At 47.4% G+C, this 13,159-nt stretch overlaps 1 protein-coding gene across 1 annotated transcript; it reads right to left on the bottom strand.

Moving 5' to 3' along the window:
• Positions 1-2,011: 2,011 nt before the first annotated feature.
• On the bottom strand, positions 2,012-13,158 carry LOC121434337 (serine protease inhibitor A3N-like). Its single transcript, XM_041633193.1, has 7 exons — positions 12,552-13,158; positions 10,412-10,685; positions 9,290-9,440; positions 8,179-8,244; positions 7,475-7,477; positions 5,832-5,843; positions 2,012-2,131 (listed from the first exon to the last, which is right to left on the bottom strand). The coding sequence occupies exons 1-7, from the start codon at positions 13,156-13,158 to the stop codon at positions 2,012-2,014; spliced, it is 1,233 nt and encodes a 410-aa protein (XP_041489127.1).
• Between the last annotated feature and the right edge of the window lies 1 nt (position 13,159).

The following is a 13,159-nucleotide window of genomic DNA, read 5'->3' as shown; positions in this document are numbered from 1 at the left end:
CTTGGTACCAAGTCCAACTTCACATTTATCTTCTTCCAGGCTCTGCCACCCACTGTCCCGTCAGGGGCTCCTGGCCCTGCCCACATCTGTCACTATGTTACAGCACCTAATCCCACAGCTGCATGGAGTCAGTTTGGCAGCTCAGCTCCTTTCCCCCTAGTGTACCTACTTAGGGCAGAGGAGCCGTTTCTAGGTTCCCCACTGACCAACCTCACACTGCAGATGGACACCACCTCCTTCTTTATCCAAAATGCAGCCGTTGGAGCAAATGATCAATAAACATCTATCTGCATGGAAAGTGATCAGGCAGTGTTCACTCAGCTCCTATTGGCAGGGGTGTGGCCTCCGATGACAAGAGGGTGGGAGAGATTGTCACTCACATTGTGTGACTTGTGTGATGAACCTCTGACCTACATAGTAATATCTGTCCCTTTTATGGATGAGGAAACTGAGGCACCAAGAAGTTTAGTCATTTTCCCATAACATCACAGCTCAGCATTATGACAGGTGGGATGTTCTTCCAAGAGCACTGATGCCAGAGGAACAGTCTGCTCCAAGCTGATATACATAGGCCAAGACATCAACGTGGTGGTGGGCAGGTGGAACATTTAACAAGGCAATGGATGCTTCTCAGAGAACACCCAAATGAGTCTAAGGATCATGTGACCTCAGTGTTGAGGTCAGAGAAGGATGAGAAGGTGGTCAGATGACCAGAAAAATGCTTTTGGCAGGAAACACTGCATGGGAGGTATTTCTAAGAATAATTGGGTGTTTAGGAAAGAAAACAAAAATCACCAGATGACCAAGAGCTTGTCCCTCGGAGAATCCTCAAATGATTCAGAATGACAGGGAGCTCTGGAGGGGTGAATCACTGTTCCTGTCCTGGGATCCTCAAACCATTATGGACAAATGTGGGGACCGACACTGAGGGCAGCTGCAGGGATCAGGAGCTCACATCAGGAGAGGAAATTGGGTGATTTCAGCTCAAGGATGAGATGGTTTCGTGCCTAGATAGAGTATAAGAAGAGGCCAAGATTCATTTGAGTTATGGTGCTGAGTGTCCGCTGAGCTTCCATCAGCCCTGAAAGACAGCTGGAGGCCTGTACAGAGAGGGAAATTTGTATGTTCAATTTGAGACATGCCTGAGTCTCGAGGCCCAGGAGACAAACACTGAACAGGAGGACATGTGATTGCAGACAATTACAGCCTGGGTTTCTCACACAAGACTCCCTTCCCCATTGAGCACTGAGACACCACCCATGGGGGCCATCGAGCGAGAAAGTGAAGACCCATGTATTGGAAGCAGCTGTGTCCCAACAATTTCACTATGTCCAATCAAGTCCCTGAGGTCACCACCTCATGTGTTCCATGAGCACTGGCATGCCGCAGCTGCGTCCCTCCATCTGTCATAGTTCAGACCCAGAATCTAAGGCACCTGGTGCTAAAGACATCTCATGCAGCTATGAGCTGGGTCTGAACACTACGTATCATTATTAGGATTCACTATAAAAACGAATGTTACAGGACAAATCTCTACTAAAGGGAATTTATTGGAAAGATTTAAAAGCCCAGGTCCAATTAGTCCAAATAGCTGTCTCCCAATGGAAGAGTCAGGAATCAAGTAGTTGTTTATTCTCAAGCCTAGAAGTCTCACCTGGCCTTCATTGTGTGCTGGAATCTTGAAGAAGTAGCTCAGATGCCAATGAAGGAGTAGACTTGCCAGTGAGAGCGAGAGGAAGCAGGCAAAAAAGCAGGCATGAGATTCAGCAGGGAGGGGCCACAGAGTCAGAGTTCAGTCTCAGAAACATAAGCTAGTGCACCCAAGATTATGGGGAGTCTGACACTGTCTGTCCACAGGCCCTGTGCATGGTGGAGTCATACAGTTAGTCACTGTCACTCTCCACTCAGGCACACACAGCCAATCAGAGAATGGAGGCCAAAATGCATATAGAGACCCATGTTCAGACTCAGTCCCTGGCTCCCAGGAGGAAGCCTCATCACTTGGGAAGTTCTAGTTTTCCTTGGGATTTGTGACTTTGGCCATAAAGAGTGAAATCTGGGTATTTGTTTCAGAGATAATAATCAGGAATGGCCTGTTGAAATTCACTTTCAAAGGATTCATAATTAGAGACTCTGGCCCAATCTGGATTCTGGGGCCTGCAGCTGCTTCTGTGCCTCTCTCTCAACCACGACCAGCACAGCCTTGCGGACCTCCTGTAGGAGAAAGGCATCACTCACTGGACCCCAGGAAGGGCAGCAGAGGAGATTCCTGGAGCAAGAATCAACTGCTGGCCTCAGACACTGGTGAACTATTTGTTCATCCCATGAGCACTACCTCTGTGCTTTCCAAGTCTCTGCCCAGTTTTGAGATGATGCATGTCCCTGAAACCTAGTAATCACTGCAGGATGGGTATAGGCACTGCCAGTTCTTGCTCCACACGCAACTTCTCAGGTGACACACCGGGCAGCTAGTGCAGGTTTCAGCATCCCTCCTGCTCCTGCCTCCTTGGGACACACAGATATAATGCATTGGCAGTCAGTGCAGACTTCAGCCCCCCTCTGCTCCAGTCTCCTTAGGACATACAATAGCAATACACATGGCATGACTTCTCTTTCTCATACTGCCCTGTCCTGCTGGTACAGATCAGAGTAGGCACTGGACAGAAAACTAGACATTGCCAGGCTGTGTATCTGGGAATGTAGTGTGAAGACCTAAGTCATCTTCTCACCTTTTCTTAAGTTTTTTTTTTCATCACAACTGCCAGTATAGGGGTTTTGATGCCACAATAGCCACTCAGCATGGATAAATTCCTATAAACTGAACGCACAGCATGTACAAATCATGAGCCATGCATGGAGTTTCCAGGAGTTTAACCTCAGTAAACTGCAGTTTCCAGGCACCTCACTTTCCCCTCCACAGTCTTTACCTCCATTGTACATTGGGCCTGCCCTGTAGGGGTTCATCTCCAAGGTGACATTTGATCACCAAGAGGCAGGGGAATCCTCAGCCCCAAGGAATAAGGAAAAGTGAACCTTGGGAAATCTAGAACTTTGTAAGAGGTAAACTCAGACATTTTGCACAAGTTCCAGACACAGGTCAGGTCATCTTGAGATGCATTCAGCACCAGGTTCCTTATATACCTGGCCTGAGTCCAGGAAAGATGGTGGGATGGAACTGGGGCATGACAGTGCACACAAGTGTTGGAGGTGTCCCGGGCTAAGGACCTTTCCTGACACATGCTGGAGAGATTGCTGGGACACTTGTTTGCTTTCAATAGACGCGTCCCCTGTACCCTCACCTCATGGCCTCCAGGGAATCTCAGTACTGAAGGGATTAGGGAATCCTTTAGGTGACCACCAGACTGCAGTTCCCTGCTGATGTCATGTCCACCTGCTCAAGAGAATCCTCAGGAGCCTCAAGACACAAACAAGTCTCTAAATGAATGCTCATCTTTCCCTCTCCATGCAGGCTGCAGCTATTTTCCTGGACTCAGAGGATTCTCTGTAAGTTCCAGGTGCCCCAACCTCCTCTCCACCTCCATCTACACAGCAAGCAAGCTCATCTCTTGAACTGAGTCATCAACTCTCTCTCCACTGTTCCCTGAAAATGCCCTCAATGATGATCCCCAGTCTGCACAACTCAGTCCTCTGCATTGTAACCACAGCGACTAACTCTCCTAAGACAGGAAAGACTGATTAACCCCTCCAGTGCTCTCTGTGGTTCTGAGTAATCTCAGAATCCTCCTAGAGGCAGACTCTCCAATATCCTGTTGCTGGAATTGCTTCTTCCTCTCCACCGCCCTTCAGCTCTGTTATCCCAAATACCCTCCTCCTCCTCCTCAGATTCTCAGAAATGCCTGCACTGCTGTGTGCTCTGCCCAAGCATTATTTCTGGTCATCTGATCACCTGCTCATCCTCCTCCAGACCTCAGCACAGAGGTCACCTGAATCACAGGTTCTTTTGGATTCTCTCTGTGAAGTATCCAGAGCCTTGTTTTATGATCCAACTCCCACCACCATGATGAAGCCTCGGGCACAGAACCCCGGCTTGGGGAAGGCTGTTCCTCTGGCTTCAGGAAACTTGCAGAACATCCTGCCAGTCATATTGTCTAACTGTGCGGTCACTGAAAATGAATCAACTTCTCTGGGCCTGAATTTTGTCATCTGTGGGAGTCTGCTGTTTTGTGTTGATTTCATTGGTTAAATAAAGAGACTGCCTTGGCCCTTTAATAGGACATAAAATTAGGTAGGCAGAGTAAACAGAACAGAATGCTCGGAGAAAGAAGCTGAGTCAAGGAGTCGCCATGATTCTCCCACTCCAGGCAGACGCAGGTTAAGATCATTCCTGGTAAGCCAGCTCATGGGCTACACAGATTATTAGAAATGGGTTAGGTCAATATGTAAGAGCTAGCCAATAAGAGGCTGGAACTAATGGGCCAGGCAGTGTTTAAAAGAATACAGTTTCCATGTAATTATTTCGGGGCATAAGCTAGCCATGCGGGCGGCCAGGTGCCAGGGACGCAGCCCGCCGCGCCCATTACAACATAGTGGTGCCCAGACGTGATGGACTAAATCCACTTAAAAACCTAAGAAGGCTTAAAAATAAGGGAGAGAGAGTGTAACACAGATTTTTGCTGTTTGTTGGTGGCGTGCTGTAGAGAGATTTCCTGATTCGGCAACAGCAGCAAAAAAAAAAAAAAACCGCTGTGTCATTTTAAAGCGTGGCTTCTTGGGGCTGTGCTTCAGTGTGAACTCTGGCTTTAAAGCATTTCAGTGGCTTTTATGGGACTGGATGTTTCTGTTCCCGCTTGGGATTGAAAGGAGAGTGCTCTGAGCTCTGAGATGGTGCTGATGGCTCAGCAATCCCCGCCTGCACCTGGGCAGATGGCAGAATCAGGCTTAGGCAGGCAGAAGAGCATGGCGGATTCCTGCCACCATACAGAGACGTGTTTTCAGACTGCGCAGTGCTCTGCGTGTCAGATTTGGCTGTAACTTGGATGAAAAGATTTTCTGTGCTGCACGCTCAGTCTCAGAATTAAAGTGCTGAGTGCCGCTCCTACCTGGCAGCCCCAGAGCTAGCACAAAATGGTAGTTCTCCATTTTGATATTGGAGAGAGGTGGAGCCACCATTCAGAGCAGCCCTCCGCTCTGCAGCTCAGAGACACAACTGATTCAGTCACAAGCAGCTCCACCATGTTGGACTGGGCAGGGCAAGCAGGCAGTACCTGTTTTTGACCTAGGAATTGTCACAGCTTAGATTCTTAAGCGCTTAGTGATTTAAAGGCTCAAAACAAAGTGCTGCTGGATAGTAAAAAAAAAAAAAAAATTACAGATTCACGATAAAACAGATTCAGACACTGTTGGATAAATGTATGTAGGCTTGGGAGAGAGAAGAAAAAGAATATAAAGAATAAAATTAATGTCTTAAAAAAGGGTAAAGTCTTTAAAGAGACAGAGTACAGATAGTTAAGAGATTAAAAGAAATAAAGAAAAATAAGCCACGTAAAAATGGAAAATTCACAGAGAGTCTGGATTATATACAGCGTTTTCTTTAAAATTTTTGACTGTGAAGGAGCTAAGTACAGAGAGACATTTCATTACATGGGTTGCCAAGCTAAACCAGAATGGATATAAGGGTATTACGATTTCAAAATTTGGGTCTAAGGATATGATGCTTTGGAGAGGGTCTTCTTTTGTTTTCACAGAGGACCAGACCCTGTGGATTGATTCTATCCCGATATGGTATGATAGACTACAACCTCCCGAAAAATTGCTGTGAATACCCTCAAAAAATTACTTCACTCAACTGCCAACTGAGATAAGTCTGGCACACAGGTTACACCCTAAATGATCTGATTAACAGCGCCCCCTTTCAGCAGGAAGCAGTTTGGAGAGAAAAAACTGCGCCCATGTTCCCAAAATATTGTTTATAAATGTTCTTTTACATTTAAAGGGGGAAATGATATAGGTATGAATAATTGGCATTGGTATGGATTTTAAGGTCAATTTTGTTATATGTATATGTATTTCTGATCTTGATTAAGGTATTGTGATTGTGTAGTTCACTTTTAAAATGTAATGTATAATTAGGAAATATAGGTTGTTGATGGATAATCATAAATAATAGTCAAGTTTGTAGTCATGTTACTTAGATTTTCTAGATATATAGAGATATATTTCAGATAGGCATTCTTCATATCTCTCAAAGGCTGCAGAATATGGCATTTAAAATATTTTAATAATTTAGGACTTTTCATGAAATGAGATATATCTGCTCCTGGCGGCACCAATCTACTTCGAGAGGAAGATGGGAATCGAAGAGGATCCTTATGGAGTTTGATAGCCATTTGGGCAAGGAACTGTTCTTGCCTGGACTGTTGCATAAAATGGACACAGAGAACCCACAGAGAGAGGACTGCTGAACTTGCCTAAAGGTGAGACGGTCTTTTGGGGTTCATGACTCATGCAAGAGTCTGTGAGACATTCTGCAGGACACAGCAGATAGTGACTGAACTGCCTTTGAAATTTCCTGCTTCATGGAAAAGTCTGCTGGATACTATGGGCCTGAAGTCTGAAGATGGTTGCCCCAACGGTACAGAGGAACTTTGGGTGACTGTCCAGGCAGCGAGATGTCTCTGTCGTTTATTTCTTATTTGCTTATGTAATATTATATCCTTCTGGAGTCTTTGATGAGTTGAAAATGGATAGTTATAGTTTTCCTTAGTTATGATAAAAGATATAAATATTGTAACTTTTTTGTTTAAACAGAAAAAGGGGAAATGATGTGGGAGTCTGCTGTTTTGTGTTGATTTCATTGGTTAAATAAAGAGACTGCCTTGGCCCTTTAATAGGACATAAAATTAGGTAGGCAGAGTAAACAAAACAGAATGCTGGAAGAAAGAAGCTGAGTCAAGGAGTCGCCATGATTCTCCCACTCCAGCCAGACACAGATTAAGATCATTCCTGGTAAGCCAGCTCATGGGCTACACAGATTATTAGAAATGGGTTAGGTCAATATATAAGAGCTAGCTAATAAGAGGCTGGAACTAATGGGCCAGACAGTGTTTAAAAGAATACAGTTTCCATGTAATTATTTCGGGGCATAAGCTAGCCATGTGGGCGGCCAGGTGCCAGGGATGCAGCCCGCAGCTCCCTATCTCAACAGTCATCCATAAAAGGTAATAATAATAGCATTTGTTTCAGGTGTCCTACATGTCAGAGAGTGTGAGTGAAAACCTCTACTTCCTTGTGTTGTCAGTAGAGGCCACACCCTGCCAACAGGAGCTGAGTGAATACTGACCAGCCACCTTCTGTGCAGTTCTACGTTTATTGATCCTTTGTTGCAAGGCCTGCATTTAGGGTAAGGAATGCGGGGGTATCACTCTGGCATGTGAGGATGATAGCTGCAGACTAAGAAAATGGGTATTCTACTGTAAGTAGGGGTTCTACCAGGAAAGGAGGCTTTCTGACCAACAGCCTTTCAACAGGAGTGAAGCCTGCAACGTTGGTCGGATTAGGGCACGGCCAGCATCTGCTGCAGGGGTGCTGGGGTGGAAAGCCTGGGGACTGGAGGAAAGATGCACAAGGCAGGAACTTGTCACCAGGTGGTACCCGATGCTGGATGAGATTCAGTACAGCAGGTTCCCTCTCACTCCTGGACCTGATCCTCATGGATTGGCCTGTGAGCTTGCATGATCCCAACAAGGCCTTGGAAGTTGAAAGCAGATGTGCCTAGAGATTGCACTGGGACCGAGCCTGCCTGCCAGTGCCCATACTTGGGTACAGGCACATACAGGGCAGTGAGCAGGGGGAGGGCATAAGACAGATACCAGGTTCAGAATATGAACAGCTGCTCCCAGGAGGCCTGAGGCAGACACTGAAGTCTAAGACTCCTGTGCATGTCAGAGCCAAGGAGTTAGTCACAGTAACTGTCGAAGCCAGGTGTACAAAGCCAATCAGAGAATGGCATCCAGGATGTACATCCCCACATGCCTTCTCCCTCCTGGACACCTGGCCAGAAGGCTCTCACCTTGGAAACTTCTAACCACACTTGGGGTTGGAGATTTTGGCCAGAAAAAGGATCATCTGAGTATTTGCTTCAGAGACAAACATCAGGAATGGCCTGTTGAAATTCACTTTCAACATATTCATTATTGGAACCATTTTCCTTTTAATCACCACTCCCGTGGCAGCCGATGCTTCTGTTCCTGTCTCAGCCACATCCAGCACAGCCTTGTGGACCACCTGTAGGAGAAAGACATCACTCACTAGAGACCAGGAAGGGCAGCAGAGGAGATTCCTGGAGCAAGAATCGACTGCTGGCCTCAGACACTGGTGAGTTTGTTTGTTCCTGCCATGAGCTCTACTCCTAAGGTTTCTAAGTCTCTGCTCTGGGTGTGAGATGAGGCCTCCCAGGGTCTTCTCAGTCTCTGAGAATCTGTACTGACCTCAAACCCACCACAAACTGGAGGATGGGTATAGGTAACTCCCACCTTACTCCACAGTCACCATCTCAGGAGACCCACAAGGAACAGCCAGGATGTTGGCAGCCCATCCTGGTTTCAGCATCCCTCCTGCTCCAGCCTCCTTGGGGCAAACTGCTGCAATGCACATGGCATGGCTTCTCTTTCCCAGAATGCCATGCCCTGCTGGTACAGATCAGAGCCTGGGGCTCTACAGGGAACAATGGATAGAACACTAAGCATTGCCAGGCTGTGCATCTGGGGAGGTAGTGTGAGGTCCTAAGGCACCTTCTCTCCTATTCTTAAGCTTTTCATCTTAACTGCTACTCATCCTTTCTACTTCCTGCACTGCTATTGTTCTGTGTGCTATTCAGGAAGTTCTGAGCCAGCTCTGAATGAAGAAGTTAAGACTGGAAGTGCTTTGTGGATTGTTGGTGGAACCTGCAGTGGATTGTGGTGTCACCTGCAGTGGATTGTGGTGTCACCTGCAGTGGATTGTGGGTGACACCTGCAGTGGATTATGGGTGGCACCTGCAGAGGATTGTGGGTGGCACCCGCAGTGCAGCACCAGGTGGTTACTATGGTGGTCTTACCTAAACCACAGGCTCTTTTCCATCCCGGGACTCTGAATCAGATTATGTTCATGGGGTAGAGGAGGGACGGGCTGCATGGTATCCAGGGGGAGTCTATAGGTTTTAATCTGCCTCTCCAAGGCATAAGGGAATCTCAGGTTTTTTTATACACACATCATTCCTTCCCCCTACACCTCATCTTCACCATATATATTCTCAATCCCAAGGAGAGCCACCTAGTATTTATTGGTATACCTGAGAGACCCTCAGGTTCTTGGCCCCTGTGATCCCAGACAGGTCAGCCTGTGTGGAGAAGACTTCCCTGATGCCCAACTGTGGAAGGATTTTCTCCAGGCTGTAGTCAGTGGAGATGGAGAACTTGGGCATATAGAGCTCGTCGATCTTCCTAAGAATGACACAGAGAAACATAAGAGTCAGTGATCCCTGGTGCCACCAACCTACCTTGTTGTAAAGGCATCTCTCCATGGACAGTCCTTTACCAGAAGGAAGCCCTCTTTCCATCCATGCAGAGAGTCTTTATTTTGTTTTTCCTGAAGCATTAATTAACAGTTAATGCCTGAGAGTGTTTACAGTGGGCAGTCAGTGTGGCTAGGTACCAGCTGTTCCATTCCCAAGAATGCTTTTCTCCCAGATCCACCAATGCAGCCCTTCCCCTGTCATGTGGACTCAGACTTCGTCTAATGATCTTCTAGTTAAAGCTGCACCCTCCGCCCGAATCCAGCTGTGCTTATCTTTGGAAACTCCCCTTTTGGTCTCACTGCCTCTCACTTTTTAAGTGGTCAAGTCATTTTCAATCACCTACTCTCTGCTCTTCAATTCCAAGATAAACTTGAGAGGATAAGAAATTTTCTTCTTGAGTCTCTGATATCCTCTCAGGGTCTAAAAATCACAGCACAGCACATAGTAGGTCTTCAAGTCATCATTGCATGCTGGTGAATGAATGAGTGATGAGGGGATGCGATGGCTGCACAGGGCAGAGCTAATTCTCTGAGCTGACCTCATGTCACCCTCACTCCCTCTGCCTTCCAACACCCATGCAGGATTCTGTGTAATTAGAGTCCGTTAGACACAGAAGAATCTTTAGGTCCTACTATAGCTGATTCTCTCTTAAAAACAACTAAAATGACAGTAAAATTTGTCTCAACTATCCAGTTTGCAGAAAAAACTCACCTGCTCTCCACCTGCCCCTGCTATTCCATCACAACAGCCCTTACATCTTTCGGCACTCCACCCATCCCTGCAGACCATTCAACCATTACACAGGTATTAGAGAGGTTTTGAGGTATAGGGACACTGGGCACCAGGCCAATTGTAGATTGCAGCCTCAGGCCAGCTGTGGGTCCTGCGGGCACTCACCTGGGCCTCAGAGAGTTCCTCCACTTCCTTAGGGTCTCTGGTTGCAGGCTGGCTTCCACCTGCTGCATCCTGCCCTGGTCAGGGAGGATGAACAGGGCGCTGGCATTGCCTGTGTACTTCAGTTCAACCACAGTGCAGGAGAGCTTCTCATCCCGGAAGTAGGGTGTGATCAGGGCCTTAATATTCATCATGGGCACCTTCACAGATCTGTCCTTATCCAAGTGAAACTCAGATTCGAATGTGTCACGAGGATCAAAGGGAAACTTCCATTTTCCTAAATGTGGAACAGGCCATTAGAATGTAACAGCAGGGGAGACCCCACCTACACCCCATTTCTGCCTAGCTTCTGAGTCATGAGAACAATCATTCCATCTCAACACACAGCGTGTACTGTCCCATGGTGGTTTCGTTATCTATGTTGAAAAACAAGACCTTGGTAGTTGCAGATCTGTGAATGAAAAAGATCCACAGACTTGGTTTGGAAAGGGGAACTCAAAACCAAAGCCTGGCTCCTAGATGTACCTGAGAAACAATCTGGGATCTGAGGCTGTGTGTGTAAGAGAGAAATGAGAGTAAAAGTGGGGAGACCAGAGCCTGGGGAGAGTTGAGGACCCCTCTACCTTAGGAGGACCCTCTCTAGAAGGCAGTGGCTTGTGGGACATGTTTTCAGAGAAGCCGAAAGAGACCGAATCCTCCCACACTGTGATCTGTCCATGGCACCCTTTGGCGTGAACCACCAAGGGAACGGAGAGTCCAGAGCCAAGTGTGGGCTTAGACTGAAGCTCTAGAGACCTGCAGTTTCTCAGGTCCAATTCCCAGGACCCCACAGTCCGTGGCTAAGACACGGATATTGAGTCTTCATCTCATGCGTGGCCATGTTTCCCTCCATGAAATCAGATATCTTGCCCAGACTTGCCCCACATCTCAAACACCTGTGATCATCTGCAACACACCCTAGGGGTCTGGCGCATGGACAGTTTCTTAGGCTCAGAATCCAGCAGTATAAACATACAGCACAACCACCTCATAGCCAAGCAGCCTTGGAGTTTGGGTTCTGGGCCAGCAGAGGGAGCCACACCCATCTTTCAGGCCATTCCTCTGCTTCCCTCTCCTCAGAGCACAGCAGCATTGGGGCCATCCTGTCCTCCTGTCCTCCTTCCTCTTCCATCACGGCCAATGGTTTCTCTGTCTGTAGTCTCAGAACCTGTCCTCCTCTGCCCTGGACTAGTAAATTTACAGGTCCAGCCTCAAATCCACCCCAGATGTAGTCATGCCACGATTTTCATCATCATTGTTCTCTGGGCTGTCACCTCAGTCTCCGCTCTGTACCAGGCAGGATCTGTGGATGTGGACTCTGGATGTCCATCCTAAACCCTTACCCAAGGCAGTCCCAGCTCAGTGTCCCAAAACACTAGCTCCCTAACTGCTGATTCCATGGCTGAGGAGTGAGTTTTGGGCACTGTGACCTCCCAGGCTGCCAGGCTAGTTGTCTTACAAAATCAAACTCCACGAAGCAGCCATACACCACACATAGAACACTGCGTAGCTGAGTTTTCTTTTCACTAATGTCTTTGCCCAGTTCCTGGCTTCCTATGATGAGGTCAAGCTTAAAGCAGAGAGGATCAGGGGAGAGGTCCTGCATGAAGGGCTACTCACCACCTGTGGCAATGCTAATTTCCCTTTAAGATTGTGATAGCCAGCCTCTTTAGGACAAGAACTCTTCAACACATCCGTACCCACATAGAGACAGTGGCTCTCCAGCAGGAAAGGCCACCTTCTAAGAAGTATATTAGAAATGTTGGAGCAGACACATTGAGGGATCTTGTCTTTGCAGGGAGATGATGTGGCTTCTCCCCACTTAGGTAGAACTGGATATCCCAGTTATGCAATCTCCTAGTCAATCAGTTTAAGTCAGAGCCAAAATGAGTCACTGAGAGCTCAGGGCTTCTGTGGAGTAAGTACAAGGAACTGCAACCATTTTCCAGAATACCTCAGAAGGGAAGTAAGGCCAGTTAGTAAAAAAGTTAGGCACCCATGTCTTCTAGGCCATGAGCCCCTCCTTTCCGGTGCTCAGTGTATGGACACAGGGTGCCCAACCAACACCTTCTCCAACCACCCATGAAACAGTGCCCATCCTCACCTTTAAAGTAGATGTAGTTCACCAGCACCATTACTGTGTCTTTATCCAGGTCTGAGATCAGTTCTTTAATCTTCTCCTGGGTCTGATTCCTCACATAGTCATTGATGAGCTTTTTGGCCTCATGAGGCTGCTGGAAGTCAGCACTTGAGGCCTCAGCCTGGTACAGCGCCCTGGCCTTCTCCTTGAACTCTGCCAGGATCTTCAGGCGCTTTTCAACAAACATGGCATTGCCTGTACTGATCTGCACCTGGTCCCCTGGCTGACTGAGCATGAGGAGAAGGTTCCCAAATCCCTGGTGGATGTCTGCCTCAGGGGTCTCTGTGAGATTGAACTTGAGACCTTCTAGAATTTCTTGCAGAGTGTTGTTGCTTGCTCCCAGGGACAGGACTGCCAAGGCAGCTGAGATGCTGAGTGGGGAGAAGACGATGTTTTCATCTGGATCCTTCAAAGCCAGCTCCTTGTAGAGGCTGAAGGCAAAGTCACTGTTGCTGGATGTCATTGATAGATTGACTACTGGTGTTCTGTTGTTTTGGATTTCCTGGCCTGCAGCATCTCTTCTCAAAATGCCATCTGGTCTGGAGAGGACATCAGTTGAGATCCCTGCCATT

This window comes from Microtus oregoni, unplaced genomic scaffold (assembly GCF_018167655.1).
Source record: "Microtus oregoni isolate MIOR12 unplaced genomic scaffold, Mior012 000043F_ref0000047, whole genome shotgun sequence".
NCBI lineage: Eukaryota > Metazoa > Chordata > Mammalia > Rodentia > Cricetidae > Microtus > Microtus oregoni.
Note: the sequence above shows the minus strand (reverse complement) of the source record. Positions and strands in the feature narration are given on the sequence as shown.